Source organism: Epithele typhae, assembly GCF_022376455.1.
Source record: "Epithele typhae strain CBS 203.58 chromosome Unknown BXZ73scaffold_18, whole genome shotgun sequence".
Lineage (NCBI taxonomy): Eukaryota > Fungi > Basidiomycota > Agaricomycetes > Polyporales > Epitheliaceae > Epithele > Epithele typhae.
The window spans coordinates 268,955-282,733 of NW_025954209.1; the positions used below are offsets into that span (position 1 = coordinate 268,955).

The following is a 13,779-nucleotide window of genomic DNA, read 5'->3' on the forward strand; positions in this document are numbered from 1 at the left end:
CAACATTCAAGCTTCAAGCTCAAGAATGACACACAGCGCCGAGTCAGTCGTGTGCCGCTCGTTTATCAGGATCCCATACCTCGCGTCCGCCATCTGTCCTGCAGTCATCACACTGAGATAGAAAGCCTAAAAAACACCGAATACCTCTGGGTGCGGCACACGGTCGTCATGCTTCTAAACCGTTCGGAACTACGACTCAGTACTCCAAGAGACGTACGACGGAATCGCTCAGGTGTTTCGCGCTGCAAGGACGGTTGGGGCGAGAGATTGTACGAGGCTGTCAACTTGATGGATTCCAGGCATCCCCGGTAAATGACACCACTGCCAAGACATTACTGCACTGTACTACATGATTGCAATCGCTATTAACACACGTGATGATACGCCAGCAACGCGCCCCCGTGGTGACATACGCAGCGAAATGTCGTTCACGTTGACTCCGGCGACGAGTGCCGGAGTCGCTTGACAGCGCTGTTGAAAACCCGGCGTAAAGATCTCTTCTTCGTTGGCTTGATGATACCTTCTTCGGAGCAACTTTGTACAAAGCTGTACTCGTCGGTGTCCTCCTGGTCGAGCGTTTTGCCGTAGTCCGGCGAACGTTCGCCAGACATGCGCGCATGGGAATCGTCGAAGATGCTTGAAAAACAGTAAGGTGGCCAGTCGTATCACACGTGAGTCTGCACTTACCTCTTGAGATGTTCCAACTCGGCCAACATATCTCTAGGGTCAGGGATGCCGGCGGAGGTGAGATGGTCGACCAGCTCATAGTGCAAGTGCACGACAGGGATCAATACAGGATCTTCGGCTGCCTTGGATGAAGCCTCTTCGCTTGAGGATGCGGGTTCACAGTGTGCTCGTTGTTCTTCAGCGATAAGATAGAATTCAAGGGGCGACAACCTGTCCCCGTTGGACGCATTCTGCCCTTCTTTGGGAGCTCCAATGCCGTCGACAGAGCCTCGAGAGCCACTATCAAATCCGTGGCTACCGTCCGCACACAGAAACAGGCCCCACGGGTTCTGCACCTTTGCGTCACCATCCGCGCCGAGGCCGGCGGCCCAACACTCGAACAAATCCAGCCGCGACTCCTCCGGGAGTTTGATTGCTTTGGGGCTCAGTGACCACCCGCCGGCATGGGGTCGAACGAGGACACGCGCGCCCAGCGGCCAGTGGAAACATCCGCGGAAAGGAAACGGGTTGGGCTCCGTGAGGACGAACTCCAACGCCGCGCTTGAACCGCCCGAGCTCGCGTCGCCTCTGTCTATAGAGGCGGCAGCAGGATCGTCGGGCCAGATGGGGACGCACATCTGTGCGACGCCCGTGCACCCGGAGACCACGTCTTCGGCGTGCGGGAGGTGGGGAGAGACGAACCCGATGGTATAGGGGTAGAATTCACGCTCCTTGATCGAGACTGTTTCATGAGCCTGAGCGTTCAGCGGGGTGGTCAGTGAGCGTTTGTCGAGAGCAGGAGTGGCGCACCTGCTCAATCCACACAAGATAGGGTCACTGCGTGCCCAGGAGAGGGTGAATTTCACCCACTTGATCACCATCTACTTTTGGGTGAAAATCCATATCTTCGATGGTGGGAATTACCAAATATGTGCCGTTGGCGCTGAGGGGGTATTCACCATCTATCAGTGATTAGATGGTGAAAGTGAGCCAGATTTTGCTCGATTCAACGTTCAAGAGGCGGGTAATCACCATCTTTGGCTCAGTTAAAATCACTAAGCCGTCGGACCACCATCATTCGATCACCCACTGTGTTGGGGATATTCACGTTGGAAACATTCACAAAAATGGTGATAAAAGTACTCATTTATTCGAATTTGTACAGTACTTGTACACGATACTACTACTGTGCGCCTCGCCCGAACTCGCCCAGCTGACAAGCAGCACAAGCTGCGCCTGCTTCTGTCAGAGACACGCGCGCCCCCTGCCCTCACGCCCGCACGCACCGTGCCGAAGGATCTCAAACAGCCAGTTGAAGACCGGGCTCGCAAGCACGCACGCGCCCTTGAACGCACGCAGTTCGCGCACGGGCCTGTCGAGGTGAGAACGTTTCAGCGAGGAGCTTGGCCGGGTCCGCAAGTGTTGCTCGACGTCGAGCATGATCGCGTAGTACGTGGCGGGGGTGAAAGCGCGAGCCGAGGGTGTTGAGCTCGATGGTTTTACCGAGTGTGTCGACGATGACGTGCGTCGACCAGCTGATGGACGCGCTAGCACTGTGGGGGGATAGGAGTGATAAGCAAAGCTGGAGAGGGACAAGAGACGTGGCCATACACGTAGGTCCTTGTGATCTGCAGCGGGATACCACCACCGGTCTTGCGCGATCAGTAGCACGTTCAACTGCTGGTCGTGCCGGATGAGCCCCCGTAGCCCGTGCGCGGCTGCGCTCCATTCTTGCTGGAAGTGCGGCCATGGGGTGCGCGCTAGCTGGGTGAGGCATCGCGACGTCCACCGGCATGGTACCCGCGTTCCGATCGCCACAGCCTGCCCGCGGACGCCTGCGCCTTCAGTCGTAGTACAGCGGTAGACTGTGGGGGTGTGGGGGTGGAGAGAGCGCGGCGAGCGCGAGTCAGTGAGGACACACAATGAGACGAGCCACTCATCGACATATTCTACAGCGACGGAGTACGGACCAGCACATGAGCCGGCGCTCGAGGTCGGCCTTATTCGCGCGTCCCCGCGAAAGACTTTTGCAGGATGCGTGGCCTGGGTAGAAGAGTTTCGCCCGGGTGAAGACTGGTGCGCGCACTGGACGGTTCTGAGGCGCCGCGGAGGTGGCGTGGCACGAGTGGCGCGTGAACGTGCACAAGGTGTGGGGTGTCGTGCGCGCGCTGGGGATGGACACTGGAACGCGACGGCGAAGGAGACGCACACGTGCGAAGGGTGAGTGGTTTGCAGGACGTGCGTCGGGAGAGCGCGGAACGTCAAGGGAGTGTTTCCCAACACGGCGTGGCGCGGCGGCGGTGCCCACCCCGGAGACGACCACGATGTTGCGCGAGCGGGACGTCCAGACAAGGATCTGCGCAGGCGAATGCGCCCGGCACGCTCTATGCTCGCGCTTGCGTAGAGCGACCGACTCCTCGGGTGACCTACGCCTGCTTTCGCGTCGTGCTCTTCACGGGGGTGGCCATGCTCCGCGCGCTCCCTTGTCGCTCCTCCCCCGCGCGGTACATCCCAGCGGTACGGACCCTGCGCCACGCTCTCCGGTGTTGGCGTGGCCACACGGTGAGTCAGGTAGTACCAGCCCGGATGCGAGAGGTTCTTGGGCATGACATTACGGCCGGCCCATTCACAGCGGCAGGTGTTTGGCACGCATGGTCCATGTTCGGGGAAGGGATGTTTGCTATTGAGCCGAGGACGTGCTGGAGTAAAGCAGAGACGTACCTGGGACAGTGTGGACGCCCAACGCTCGAGTCGACACGAAGGTCTTCGCTAATCTTGTAGGCCGTGCTAGATCCCGAGTCCCGGACGCCTCGTTCGTGTCCACCAGCTCAGGTCCAGCATTGATGATATAAGCACTTGAACTAACCGGATGTTGTACCCAGCCATGGGGGAAATCCCCGCAGTGCCACTCCTGGCCTTCCTGGGCTCTTCCACTGATTGTTTGGACGTCAGATGAAGCGCATGCTCCGACATTTTTCGCCTTCAAGGACCCGTGTCAGCAGGTGGGGTCTTCCTGACAAAGTTGGGCCCGCAAGGAGGCGACGGTACGGGGACCAAGCAGGTGTGGCGGTAACCGCTGTGGAGATCAAAGGCGAGGATTCGGAGGGTGCCAGTGATAAGGGTGAAGCAGGCTTGGTGGGAGACGCAAGCAAGTGGTGTAGTGGAGGAGACACTGGACTTGGAGACTCCGAGAACGACGCAGCGTTGCCATGCTGATGTAAGCGGGTTGTCGACCTGGGCGCTTTCACTCAGTCGTCGAGCAACGGGCCCATCATTCAGAAGATAGTGAACTTGCTAGACAAAAACGGTGAAGGGAAAATCACCACCAGAACCACCAATCACCAACTTATCACTATTTTTGATAGTGATCCAGAAAACTGACCATTCATAACGGTTAAAATCACCCTCCTGCGGGCGCACAGTGGGTTTCGTCTGCATTTGACGCGCAGCGTCCAGCGCGACTGAGTCGCCGAGTTGCCTCACCGTTTCCGCGGGATTTATACGAATCACGGCGTACATGTCTTGGGCGGGACGTGGATGAGCTGTGTGTGGCTCCGGCATGTCGGGGATCGGACAGGTTGGTGGTGGTAGTGACAAGAGCGAGTGGTCAGACGCCGGGCTACATATAGCCGGTCGGGCTCGGCTACCAGCCACGTTGACGGAGGGAGTCATCCTGTGGTTGCTTTTATTGTCGCTCATTGTTCCCTTTGTGTGGTGTGCGGAGGCAGAAGTCGCCATCGCGGGCTTCTCAAAGAGAAGAGCAGAGCCAGAACAAGACAGTGCTCAATTCGAATGGCGGCGGTCTGGTTGCCATCCACGTGGCATTTTGAAAATGGGTAGACGCGCGCTGACACGTGCACATTGTCGAGCGCGGTCGTTGACCCCCCTGTAAACTCGGACCACGATATCCTGCCCATGGTGACGCGTAACTTCTCCCATATTTCCGCCAGAAGCCTTTGAAACATACATCGATCGCCGTCTAAAATGCATCACCCGCTTTCAAGGCGAAATTCGCACCGAACGCAGCAAACTCTCGACAGACTCCCTTGTTACGAAAATTTATCTTTTCCGAAAACCACGTCTGTTACGCCCAACAGTTAGGCATTACCGCCGTCAATACCTCTCACAGGTGAACCGGTGACCCAGGCATTCACTCTGATCCCCGCAGGCTCACACCCGAGCCCTGTTTCCCGAAGCGGGTGAGTTCCTTCTGCGCTCCGCTCGCTGGTCGTCTCGACATTCTATCCACACACCAGCGAACCCCGCACCCAGTCGCGCCGGCCTCTCGAAGGACGCCATCGTCAGCAGCAGCGCCTCTGGGGCTGGCATTGTGGACGTTGATGACGCTCGTCGACCCGTTCTTCGGGCAGCGCCAGATCTTGCAGATGTCACGGCGGTGCCTCTGCTACAGTGAGTACCTCCTCGACCTAAACAAATGATCATCGACGCGACTCGGGCAGGGACGGAGATCTGCTATCAACTTTCGTGCGTGGATCACGTGGAGGGTCAAATGATAATTCACTTACCCTCGGCTTTCAGCCGCTTCTCACATTGGTCTTACTCATTTCCCGTTATACGGGGGAATGTTTCGACGACCTTGGTGAGCTGACCTTGGACCCCCCAAAGAATGCCCGATCTTGAAGCTTTCTAATCCGCTTTCCAGTGTTTCACATGGCACATGACATCTGCGGTGGGACTCCAGGTGACCTCGACCGCCCCTCATCGGGGGGCGCAGGTGGTAGCACAGATCCATTTCGTTATATAAGTACGTACGCCGGATCACCTCCCTTGTCTCATTTCCCTAGGTCTACTTCAGGTTACTCCGTAGAACGACACTAAACCCCCGCACAACACCATGGCATACAACCACTTCGCCATGCCTGATCCAGAGCTCGATCCCCTTTTGAAGGCGATCGGACCTCAACCCTCTGACGTTCTCAAAGACTTGAAGGCGTTTCGAAAGGGGTTCGAACACTTCGCAGACGCACAGAGAACGGCGTTTTCCAGTCAGCTTCGTGCCGCAGGTAGGTGTAACGTCGATTTCTTCCCCGATCTCGTCTTTTGATCCTTCGCAGAGGCGGCCCTCGTCGCACAGGATCACACCATCGCCGCGGAGGACGGGTCGTTCACTGTGCGGAGTTATTACCCGTCGGAGCCGAAGGATGGCGTATTCCCCCTTTTGGTGTGGACCCACTGTGGAGGTATAATGCTTTGAGTTCTCTTGCCTCATCTCCGTACTGACCACTCTTCGCAGGCATGATCGTTGGAGGTGTGGAAACCGATGACCCCTTCTGTCATCTACTTTCGCACGAGCTGCAGATGACTATCGTAAACGTCAACTACAGGTTGGTGCTTGACGCTTCGCCATCGTGAGTCTGCTCACAAGATGGCTCTGCTATAGGCTCGCTCCCGAGCATCCTTTCCCCACTCCGCTCAACGACAGTTACGCCGCGCTGAAATGGGTATGTACCGTCCACACAATGGAGCCGAACCTGAACCTCGTTCACATTTTCTCCGTTCAGTCCGTCCTCAACGCAAACCTGCTGCACGCGGATCTCTCCAGGGGCATCATCTCGGGAGGTGCCTCCGCCGGAGGCGCCCTCGCCGCCGCTCAGGTGCACCGCGCCCAGTCCGATCCGTTCTTCGCCGCACACAACACCAAGATCTCTGGCCTGTTCTTGCAGGTTCCGATGCTCTGCCAACCGTCTGACATCCCCGAAGAGTGTGTCCGTCGCCCGCTCACCGTGCTCGCGCGACGCTAACACGACCGCCCCAGCTTGAAGGCAAACGTGACCTCCTTTGACCAGTGCGCGGAAGCACCCATGCTCTCGACCGCCCTCCACAAGGAAGGCTGCGGTACGTCCCGCTCTCCTGCGCACTCAGCTGCGAGTCTGTCTTCACGCCTCCGCGTCGACCTTAGCACTAACGGGCGCGAAGAACGACGACCCGGAGTTCGCCCCGCTCCTCAACACGTCCTTCGAGGGCCTCCCGCCTACGCACATCCAAGCGGCGGGTATAGACCCTCTGCGCGATACGGGCCTCGCGTACGCCGAGCGGCTGAGAGCGGCGGGGGTCCCGACTAAAGCCATAGGGTGAGTGCACCATGAGCGCTCTATGAATCTGGAGAAGTTGGGTTGACCGGTTATCTGCAGGTACCAGGGCGCGACGCACGCGTTCCATTATGCGTTCCCGGAAACGGCGCTGGCGCGGAAGTGGGAGCGCGAGGCCCGGGACGGGCTGCGGTGGCTTATGGAGCAGGCGAAGACGCCGTAGTACAAGGGGCCATTTCGTAGGCTGTCTGGCTTTTATCCGCCTTGACACGCTTTTGTAGCACACTCGATACTGGTCTTCTAACCCTACATTAGGGGCCCAAATTTGGAGCAGTTTCATTTGTCCAACTTGGCACTTTCTTCCGCACCACCGTGACCGATCGTGGTATATGCCTCATTCTCTGTGCTTTCAATCGCCGTTCACTCTGCAGATTCTCGCACATTGATATTATGCCTCGGAGCTCGGGTCGACGCATCCGGCGACCGGTGCCGGACCTGTCAAGTGACCTGAGGCCTGCGATCTCTGAGTCAGACTGTCAGTACCAGAAGACATAAAGGACGGGCTGACATTCTTCTCCAGTTCCGTTGGAATCCCCACTGGTAGTACTGTGCTATAAGACTCGACGCGCGAGGCGCGGTCTCCCTTACAGCGCTTCGCACGCCATCTGCCACCATGGCGAACAACCATTTCGCGGACCCAGACGCCGAGCTTACGCCGCTGCTTGCCGCCAGACCTCCGCCGCCCGCATCTTTCACGTCAGACATCCCGAACAGGCGGATATGGTTTGAGGAGTTCTTCGCAGCCGCGCTTCGCGAGGTGCAAGCTCCAAGTCTGCCAACTGGTGCGTCGCTAATCGCCTGCCCATGATTTGGCTGCTCAGTCCTGTGTAGACAACTCCATCACGATGAAGGATCACCTAGTTTCCACTCCAGACGGGGGGACGTTTGTTGTCAGAAGCTACTACCCTACCGGCTACGAGACCGGCGGCTTTCCTCTTTTCTTTTGGATGCACGGCGGAGGTACGCCCCGCTATAGCCTATGCTTGCGTCGGTTTCCGCGGAAATATACTGGAATGATTTCCAGGTTTCATATACGGATCGGTTGAGACCGACGACTACCTCTGTCGCATTCTCTGCGACGAATTCAAACTCGCAGTGCTCAACGTCGACTACCGGTACGCAGTCCCTTGCTCTCCCCCAACAATCTCAAATTGATGTCCCTTTGTAGGCCGTGCCCAGAGCATCCCTTCCCAGGACCATGGGACGACTCGTACGCCGCACTCAAATGGGTAAGAGTCTTCGGGGACACGCTTTGCGGCCAGTGGCTGACGCGGGGCGGCTGTCACATCGCAGGCAGTTGCGAACGCCCCTTCCCTCCACTTCGACCTCCAGCGAGGCATCATCATCGCGGGGCTCTCCGCAGGCAGCATCCTCACCGCGGCGCTGACGCATCGCGCCCGCGGGGACGCCTTTTTCGCCGAGCACGGGACCAGGATCGTCGGGCAGCTGATGCAGGCCCCGACGCTGTGCCACCCGGACAGCATACCAGAAGAGTGAGTCTGTCACTCACCCCCCCCCCCCCCCCCCTCGGCCGCACGCGCTTGAACGCTTGTGACACGCAGATACAAGGAGGTCTGCACGTCGTTCGCGCAGAACGCGGACGCGCCGCTGCTGTCGATGCGCCAGGTGGAAGAGTACCGAGGTGCGCGCGGTCCGCTTCGGGGGCGCCGCTCCAGAGAAACGCTGACGCCCCTGCGCGCCGCGCCCTCGTCACCTCCACAGTATGCCAGAAGGGGCAGCCGTTCGACCCGGACTACTCGCCGCTGCTCCATCCGTCGTTCGAAGGCCTGCCGGCGGCGTACATGCAGGTGTGCGGGATGGACCCGTTCCGCGACACGGCGCTGGTCTACGCGGATCGGCTGCGCGCGGCGGGGGTTCCGGTCAAGGTGGAGGTGTGAGTAAATCTCCGGGCGCCCTGTGGATGCAACGAAAGTGCTGACGGAGGTGCGGGGGCTCGCAGGTACAGGGGAGCGCCGCACGCGTTCCACTACGCGTACCCGAAGCCGCGGCTGGGGCAGAAGTTCGACAAGGACATGAGAGAGGGCCTGAAGTGGCTGCTTGAGAGAGCGAGGGCACATTGAAAGTCGGGTGTCACTTGGGACGCCAGAGCGCTCTAAATTGACAAAATATGTCTCTCCGGTGCATAGACACTTTATGAGGCCAGGGATCGCATTCCGACACCGGTGGAGCGGAAGTAGCAGATCCCTGGCTGCGACCAAGTTGAAACCTCCGATCAGTGCTCCTCACGCGAGCCCCCGAGTCAATGCATGCGCGGTATTTCCGAGTGACTCACCTTCGAATCCACAATCTTGGCCGGAGGGTCGGAATTCATGTCCGCGCGCAACGGAACGGCGGTGTTGGCGTCCGCCTCTCCCGCGTTCACTTTCGGGCCGGTCCGAGCACGAATCGAATTGGTCATCCGCCCGCCTTCGAGGGGGCGCCCGGGGCCCGATCACGAGACCTGCCGTTGACTCAACCGGAACCGTGCGCGCTTCGCTGTTGAGGATGACCTCGCGCGGCTTCGGAGGAGGAAGTATAAGACCGCGGCACTACGCCCGATCCTCGACCTCCTCAACCATACCCCGTCGACCGCAGACGACATTGCGAGGACCTCAGCGACCGCACTGCCGCCGCTGACCTCGCATAGCCCCCAACCCCTCATTTTCTCCGCACCCTTCGTCTACGACTATACTTCGCTAGTGATGTCCCAGAACAACCATCTCGCTATGCCCATTCCGGAGATAGTGCCGTTCATCTCCGCGATCGAGCCCGCGCCCCAAGGGTACCTCGACAAGGCGCTCCCGATACGAGAGGAGTACGAGCGGCCGTTCATAGAGCTGTACAGGACCGTGCAGCGGCCTCGTCTCCCCGCTGGTAAGTGAGCGCACGCTGGCTTATATTCCGCGCTGAAGGCTTTTGGTTTTTGGTGCTGCAGAAGGAGTACTTATCGTATCCGACCATACTGTGCCTGTGGACGGAGGCACGATCGCCGTCAGAGCGTACTATCCTGTCGGACTCACGGGACACGAAACATACCCGCTCCTCGCCTGGGCGCATGGAGGAGGTCGGTGTCAGCGCTCTAGGCGGTCCCGCAGCGCGCACTGACAGAACTTGCGTTCTTGACAGGTTATGTCTTCGGGAGCCTGGAGACCGATGATTACCTATGTCGCATCCTCGCGGCCGAGTTCAACATCACCGTCGTCAACATTGAGTACAGGCTTGCTCCGACGCACCCGTTCCCGGCTCAGCATAATGACACTTATGCTGCGCTCAAGTGGGTCAGTGCGCTCTCCGGCGGAGATGGGCGCGTAGTCTCGAAGCTCACAGAGGTTTCTTTGGTTCCAGATCGTGCTCAACAAGAGCATTCTCCGTGCCGACTTGAAGCAGGGCTTCATCATCGCAGGAATGTCCGCCGGCGGAACCGTCATGGGCGCGCTGGTCCACCGAGCAGTGTCAGACCCCTTTTTCTACACCCACGGCAGCGTTATCACCGGGCTCGTGCTTCAGATGCCAATCCTCGTGCACCCCGATGGAATACCTGAAAAGTGCGTGAACGAAGTGATCTCTCTCCAACGATGAAGCTCACGTATACCCGTTGCAGCATTCGTTCTAAGTTTTCGTCGTTCGACCAGAACATGGACGCCCCCATCCTTTCCACGAAGCAGCTGTACGAGATGTTCGGTGCGTCGATCCGATACCCTCGGCCAAGCCCCGTCATTTATATGCACACATATCACAGAGAAGGCGCAGACTCCCCCAACAGATCCCAACTGTTTTGGGCTGCTCCACCCGGATGCGTCGTTCCTGAAGCTACCACCCACATACATGCAAATCTGCGGGATGGACCCAGGGTGCGATGGCGCGATGATCTACGCCGCCAAGCTGGAGAACCTCGGCGTGCCCACTCGAATCGACGTGTAAGTTTCCATCCGTGCATTCGTACGTCGAGAGGAGAGGCTGACGTACCTGCGCGCTGCCAGGTACGCCGGAGTACCGCACGGCTTCCACATGGTATTCCCCACGGCGAGGTACGCGGACAAGATCGACGCGGACCTCAAGAAGGGGCTCAAATGGCTGCTAGCCCGGACGCGGGACTTCGGTTAGGCCCGCGCTGGCACGTCGAGCACGGGCGATATGATGCGCTTGACGGTGCCGAGAGGTCAGGGGAGCAAGGAGGATCGTTTCGTTTCCCCCGTTCCCCTTCTTCGTCCGGGTTTGAGGGGGTGCTGTACGGGAGATAGGTGGACGTTTTGCAATGAGACGGGGGTGTGGTGGAATTTGATCGTCGAGGGCACATTTTTTGTTCCGCTTGTCGCCATGGAGGGCTGGCCTGGGAATGACTTGCCCAATGGAGAGACGCGTGAGAGCAGAGCCTGGTCGCTCAGTCAGGCGCTTGGAACGTCAACATGTCTTCAGCCGAGACCTCCATTCTCCTCTTCGCCCAGTCGAACTTGCTTGGCTGCTTCGCTCTAATAGCGCCCCGGACTCTCAATGCTTGTATGCGACTTTGGCTCCTCATATCCGCCATCAAAGGCGCCAAAGCGCATCCACCACTGAATTTCAACTCCGGAATTCTTCGAGCAGTACTTACTTCAGAGCCCGTACTTGACGGACATCATCGCTAGCCGTCGCGTGGGGGATCTCAGTTCTCTTATATAGCCCTCTGTTTTGAGTACCTGTTCAATCAGCACTGTTACATCGCTGGTGCGTTTTTCGATTCCCCGCACGTATCGCTTCTGGCACCAAGTTTGTCCGTTCAACAGGATCATGAGGGCTACCGTCACTGCAGTCAGATGGGGGTGCTTGTATGCGCTCTTAAGCAGCGCCGTGCAGTGCGCCCATGGGGCTGCGGACCAAATCCCTCTCAAGACGCCGAACGCACCCAAGTCCGGCAAAACCAAAACCATCATCACTCCGGCTGTCTCCGACTTCGTTGAACGCATCCTCCATGTCTCGTCCATCCCCGGGCTATCTATGGGCGTAGTCCGCCTCGGGGAAGACAAACAGCCTGTCGTCGAGCTCGCGACGTGGGGAAACAGGACGGAAGAAGACAACGGTGCCGACCTGACTTCTGACGTGGGTCGGAGATCCAGAGCACGACTCTCAGTATGCTGACACGTCTCTGCACCTTCATCAGACCCTCTTCGCCATCGCATCGTGCTCAAAGGCATTCTTGGTCACATCGATTGGACTCCTGATCGACGACTTCGCGCACGGCCGCAACGTCACGCCTTTGCCTGCGGGCGCCCCGCCGCTCCAGTGGGACAGCAAGTTCTACGACCTGCTTCCGGGCGAGTGGGCTGTCCGATGAGGTGGCAGAGCGCCACCTGGCCCTTCGGGACGGGTTTTCACACCTGTCTGGTCTGGCGAGGTTCGTAGGCGTGCATATAGACCCCATGCGCCTCTCACGCCAACGTTGGCAACAGACACGACTTCTCGTACGCACCGGGGGACACCACTGCGGACCTGCTTCGTCGGTTGAAGCACCTTTCGCCAGGGTTTGAGCTGCGCGAGAAGTGGGCGTACAACAACCAGGTCTGTTGTTTACCTGGAGATGGAGACGTGCTTCCTTGCTGAGCGATGGCGTAGGCGTTCATGATCGGACCGCACTTGATCGAGAAGCTGTCGAACACATCGTACCCTGACTTCGTCACTTCGCGGATCCTCAAACCCCTCAACATGTCCTCGACTTTCTTCTCTCCTTCCACAGCGAACGCGACCGGTCGTCTCACGCAGTCCTGGACGCGCGGGACGCGCAGAATTCCATTCGTCTTTTCCGAGGAAGCTTCAGCGTTGTTTGCCGGTGCGGGAGGCATCATCACAACCGCTGAAGACATGGTGCGTATTTGCCGAACGAGCCGAGGCATGCACTGACTGTGAGGCTTGACCACAGGTTAAGTGGGTGACCATGTTGCTCAATGGCGGTGTCGACCCGTATACGAACCAGACCGTCTTGCCGCCATCGGTCCTCACGGAGATGATGACCGCTCGCGCGATCGTCAGTGGTGAACCGCAAGGGCCGTTGGGCATCATGGGCTATGGCATGGGCTGGTTCCGGATGGCGTATCGCGGACATGATGTGCGTATATCGTGTCCTATCCTGTGTTGCCATGACGGACACTAACCCACTTGCAGGTTGTTTGGCACTTCGGTGCCATCCCCGGCTTCTCGGCCCTTGTTGCTCTCCTTCCCGCCGAAAACCTTGGCGTCGTTCAGCTCGTGAACATGGATGAGAAGCAGAACGACAACCTAGGCGTGCTCTTCCGGATCATCGACGAGGCGCTCGATCTTCCTCCGCTGGACGGGGCCGCGACTCTCCCAGTGAACTTCCAGTATACGACGGATCTCACCGCGCACTCACCTCCCTCCACCACTAAGGACGGAGGCTCGTCCACTCAAGCTGGGCCCGACATCGCCGCGTTCGCAGGCACGTACGAGGATCCGGCCTACGGACGCATCACCTTCTGCGCGCCCTCATCGACGTCCAGCTACTGCGCCGCCGTCCTCGCCGACTTCGCGCCCATCATCGGCGCCTCTCCCAACTCCGACGTGCGCGCCAACGCCACAGACTCGATCTACGCCGCGTGGCCCCGCGTCTGGTCCTCGCACGTCCGCATGACGCGCTCGGCACCGTCGACGGCGACCACGACGTTCCGGGTGGTGCTCCCGAAGCTGTTCCCGCGGGGGTACGGCCGCGACGGGACCCCGTTCGAGTTCCAGGACAGCGTGATGTCGGTCGGCCGCGCCGAGTTCGTCGTCGACGAGGAGAGCGGCGCGGTGGAGGGCTTCGCGCTCGTGACGGACGAGCTGGCCGCGGCGGGGCGGGGGGCCCGCGGAGCGGGCGTGCGGGAGGTTGGGGACGTGTGGTTCGTCAAGGTGGCATGACTGTATGGCTCTGTCGCGTGGACGAGAATCTCTATGTAAAGCGTGAGCGCGTCCGCCGGTGCGTTTGCGCATGTGGACGGGATGAGCATTCGCCCTGGTACGGTGTGTTGCTGGAGGC

At 59.1% G+C, this 13,779-nt stretch overlaps 4 protein-coding genes across 4 annotated transcripts; 3 read left to right on the plus strand and 1 right to left on the minus strand.

Moving 5' to 3' along the window:
• Window positions 1-428: 428 nt before the first annotated feature.
• Window positions 429-4,185, minus strand: BXZ73DRAFT_76874 (uncharacterized protein; the record flags this gene model as incomplete). Its single annotated transcript, XM_048022528.1, has 8 exons — window positions 429-636; window positions 688-1,421; window positions 1,537-1,628; window positions 1,953-2,219; window positions 2,280-2,761; window positions 2,876-3,365; window positions 3,388-3,599; window positions 4,049-4,185. 8 exons carry the CDS (start codon window positions 4,183-4,185, stop codon window positions 429-431), a joined length of 2,622 nt encoding a protein of 873 aa, XP_047878793.1.
• Window positions 4,186-5,521: 1,336 nt separating this feature from the next.
• On the plus strand, window positions 5,522-6,939 carry BXZ73DRAFT_100563 (alpha/beta hydrolase fold-domain-containing protein; the record flags this gene model as incomplete). Its single annotated transcript, XM_048014613.1, has 8 exons — window positions 5,522-5,690; window positions 5,742-5,867; window positions 5,921-6,011; window positions 6,068-6,128; window positions 6,189-6,388; window positions 6,443-6,522; window positions 6,587-6,758; window positions 6,819-6,939. The coding sequence occupies 8 exons, from the start codon at window positions 5,522-5,524 to the stop codon at window positions 6,937-6,939; spliced, it is 1,020 nt and encodes a 339-aa protein (XP_047878794.1).
• Window positions 6,940-7,389: 450 nt separating this feature from the next.
• Window positions 7,390-8,857, plus strand: BXZ73DRAFT_89529 (Alpha/Beta hydrolase protein; the record flags this gene model as incomplete). Its single annotated transcript, XM_048025317.1, has 8 exons — window positions 7,390-7,558; window positions 7,650-7,736; window positions 7,801-7,891; window positions 7,945-8,005; window positions 8,070-8,269; window positions 8,339-8,418; window positions 8,499-8,670; window positions 8,737-8,857. 8 exons carry the CDS (start codon window positions 7,390-7,392, stop codon window positions 8,855-8,857), a joined length of 981 nt encoding a protein of 326 aa, XP_047878795.1.
• Window positions 8,858-11,543: 2,686 nt separating this feature from the next.
• Window positions 11,544-13,661, plus strand: BXZ73DRAFT_100565 (beta-lactamase/transpeptidase-like protein; the record flags this gene model as incomplete). The annotated part of the gene is made up of 6 exons (XM_048014614.1): window positions 11,544-11,852; window positions 11,914-12,071; window positions 12,203-12,311; window positions 12,366-12,614; window positions 12,670-12,855; window positions 12,912-13,661. 6 exons carry the CDS (start codon window positions 11,544-11,546, stop codon window positions 13,659-13,661), a joined length of 1,761 nt encoding a protein of 586 aa, XP_047878796.1.
• Window positions 13,662-13,779: the final 118 nt, after the last annotated feature.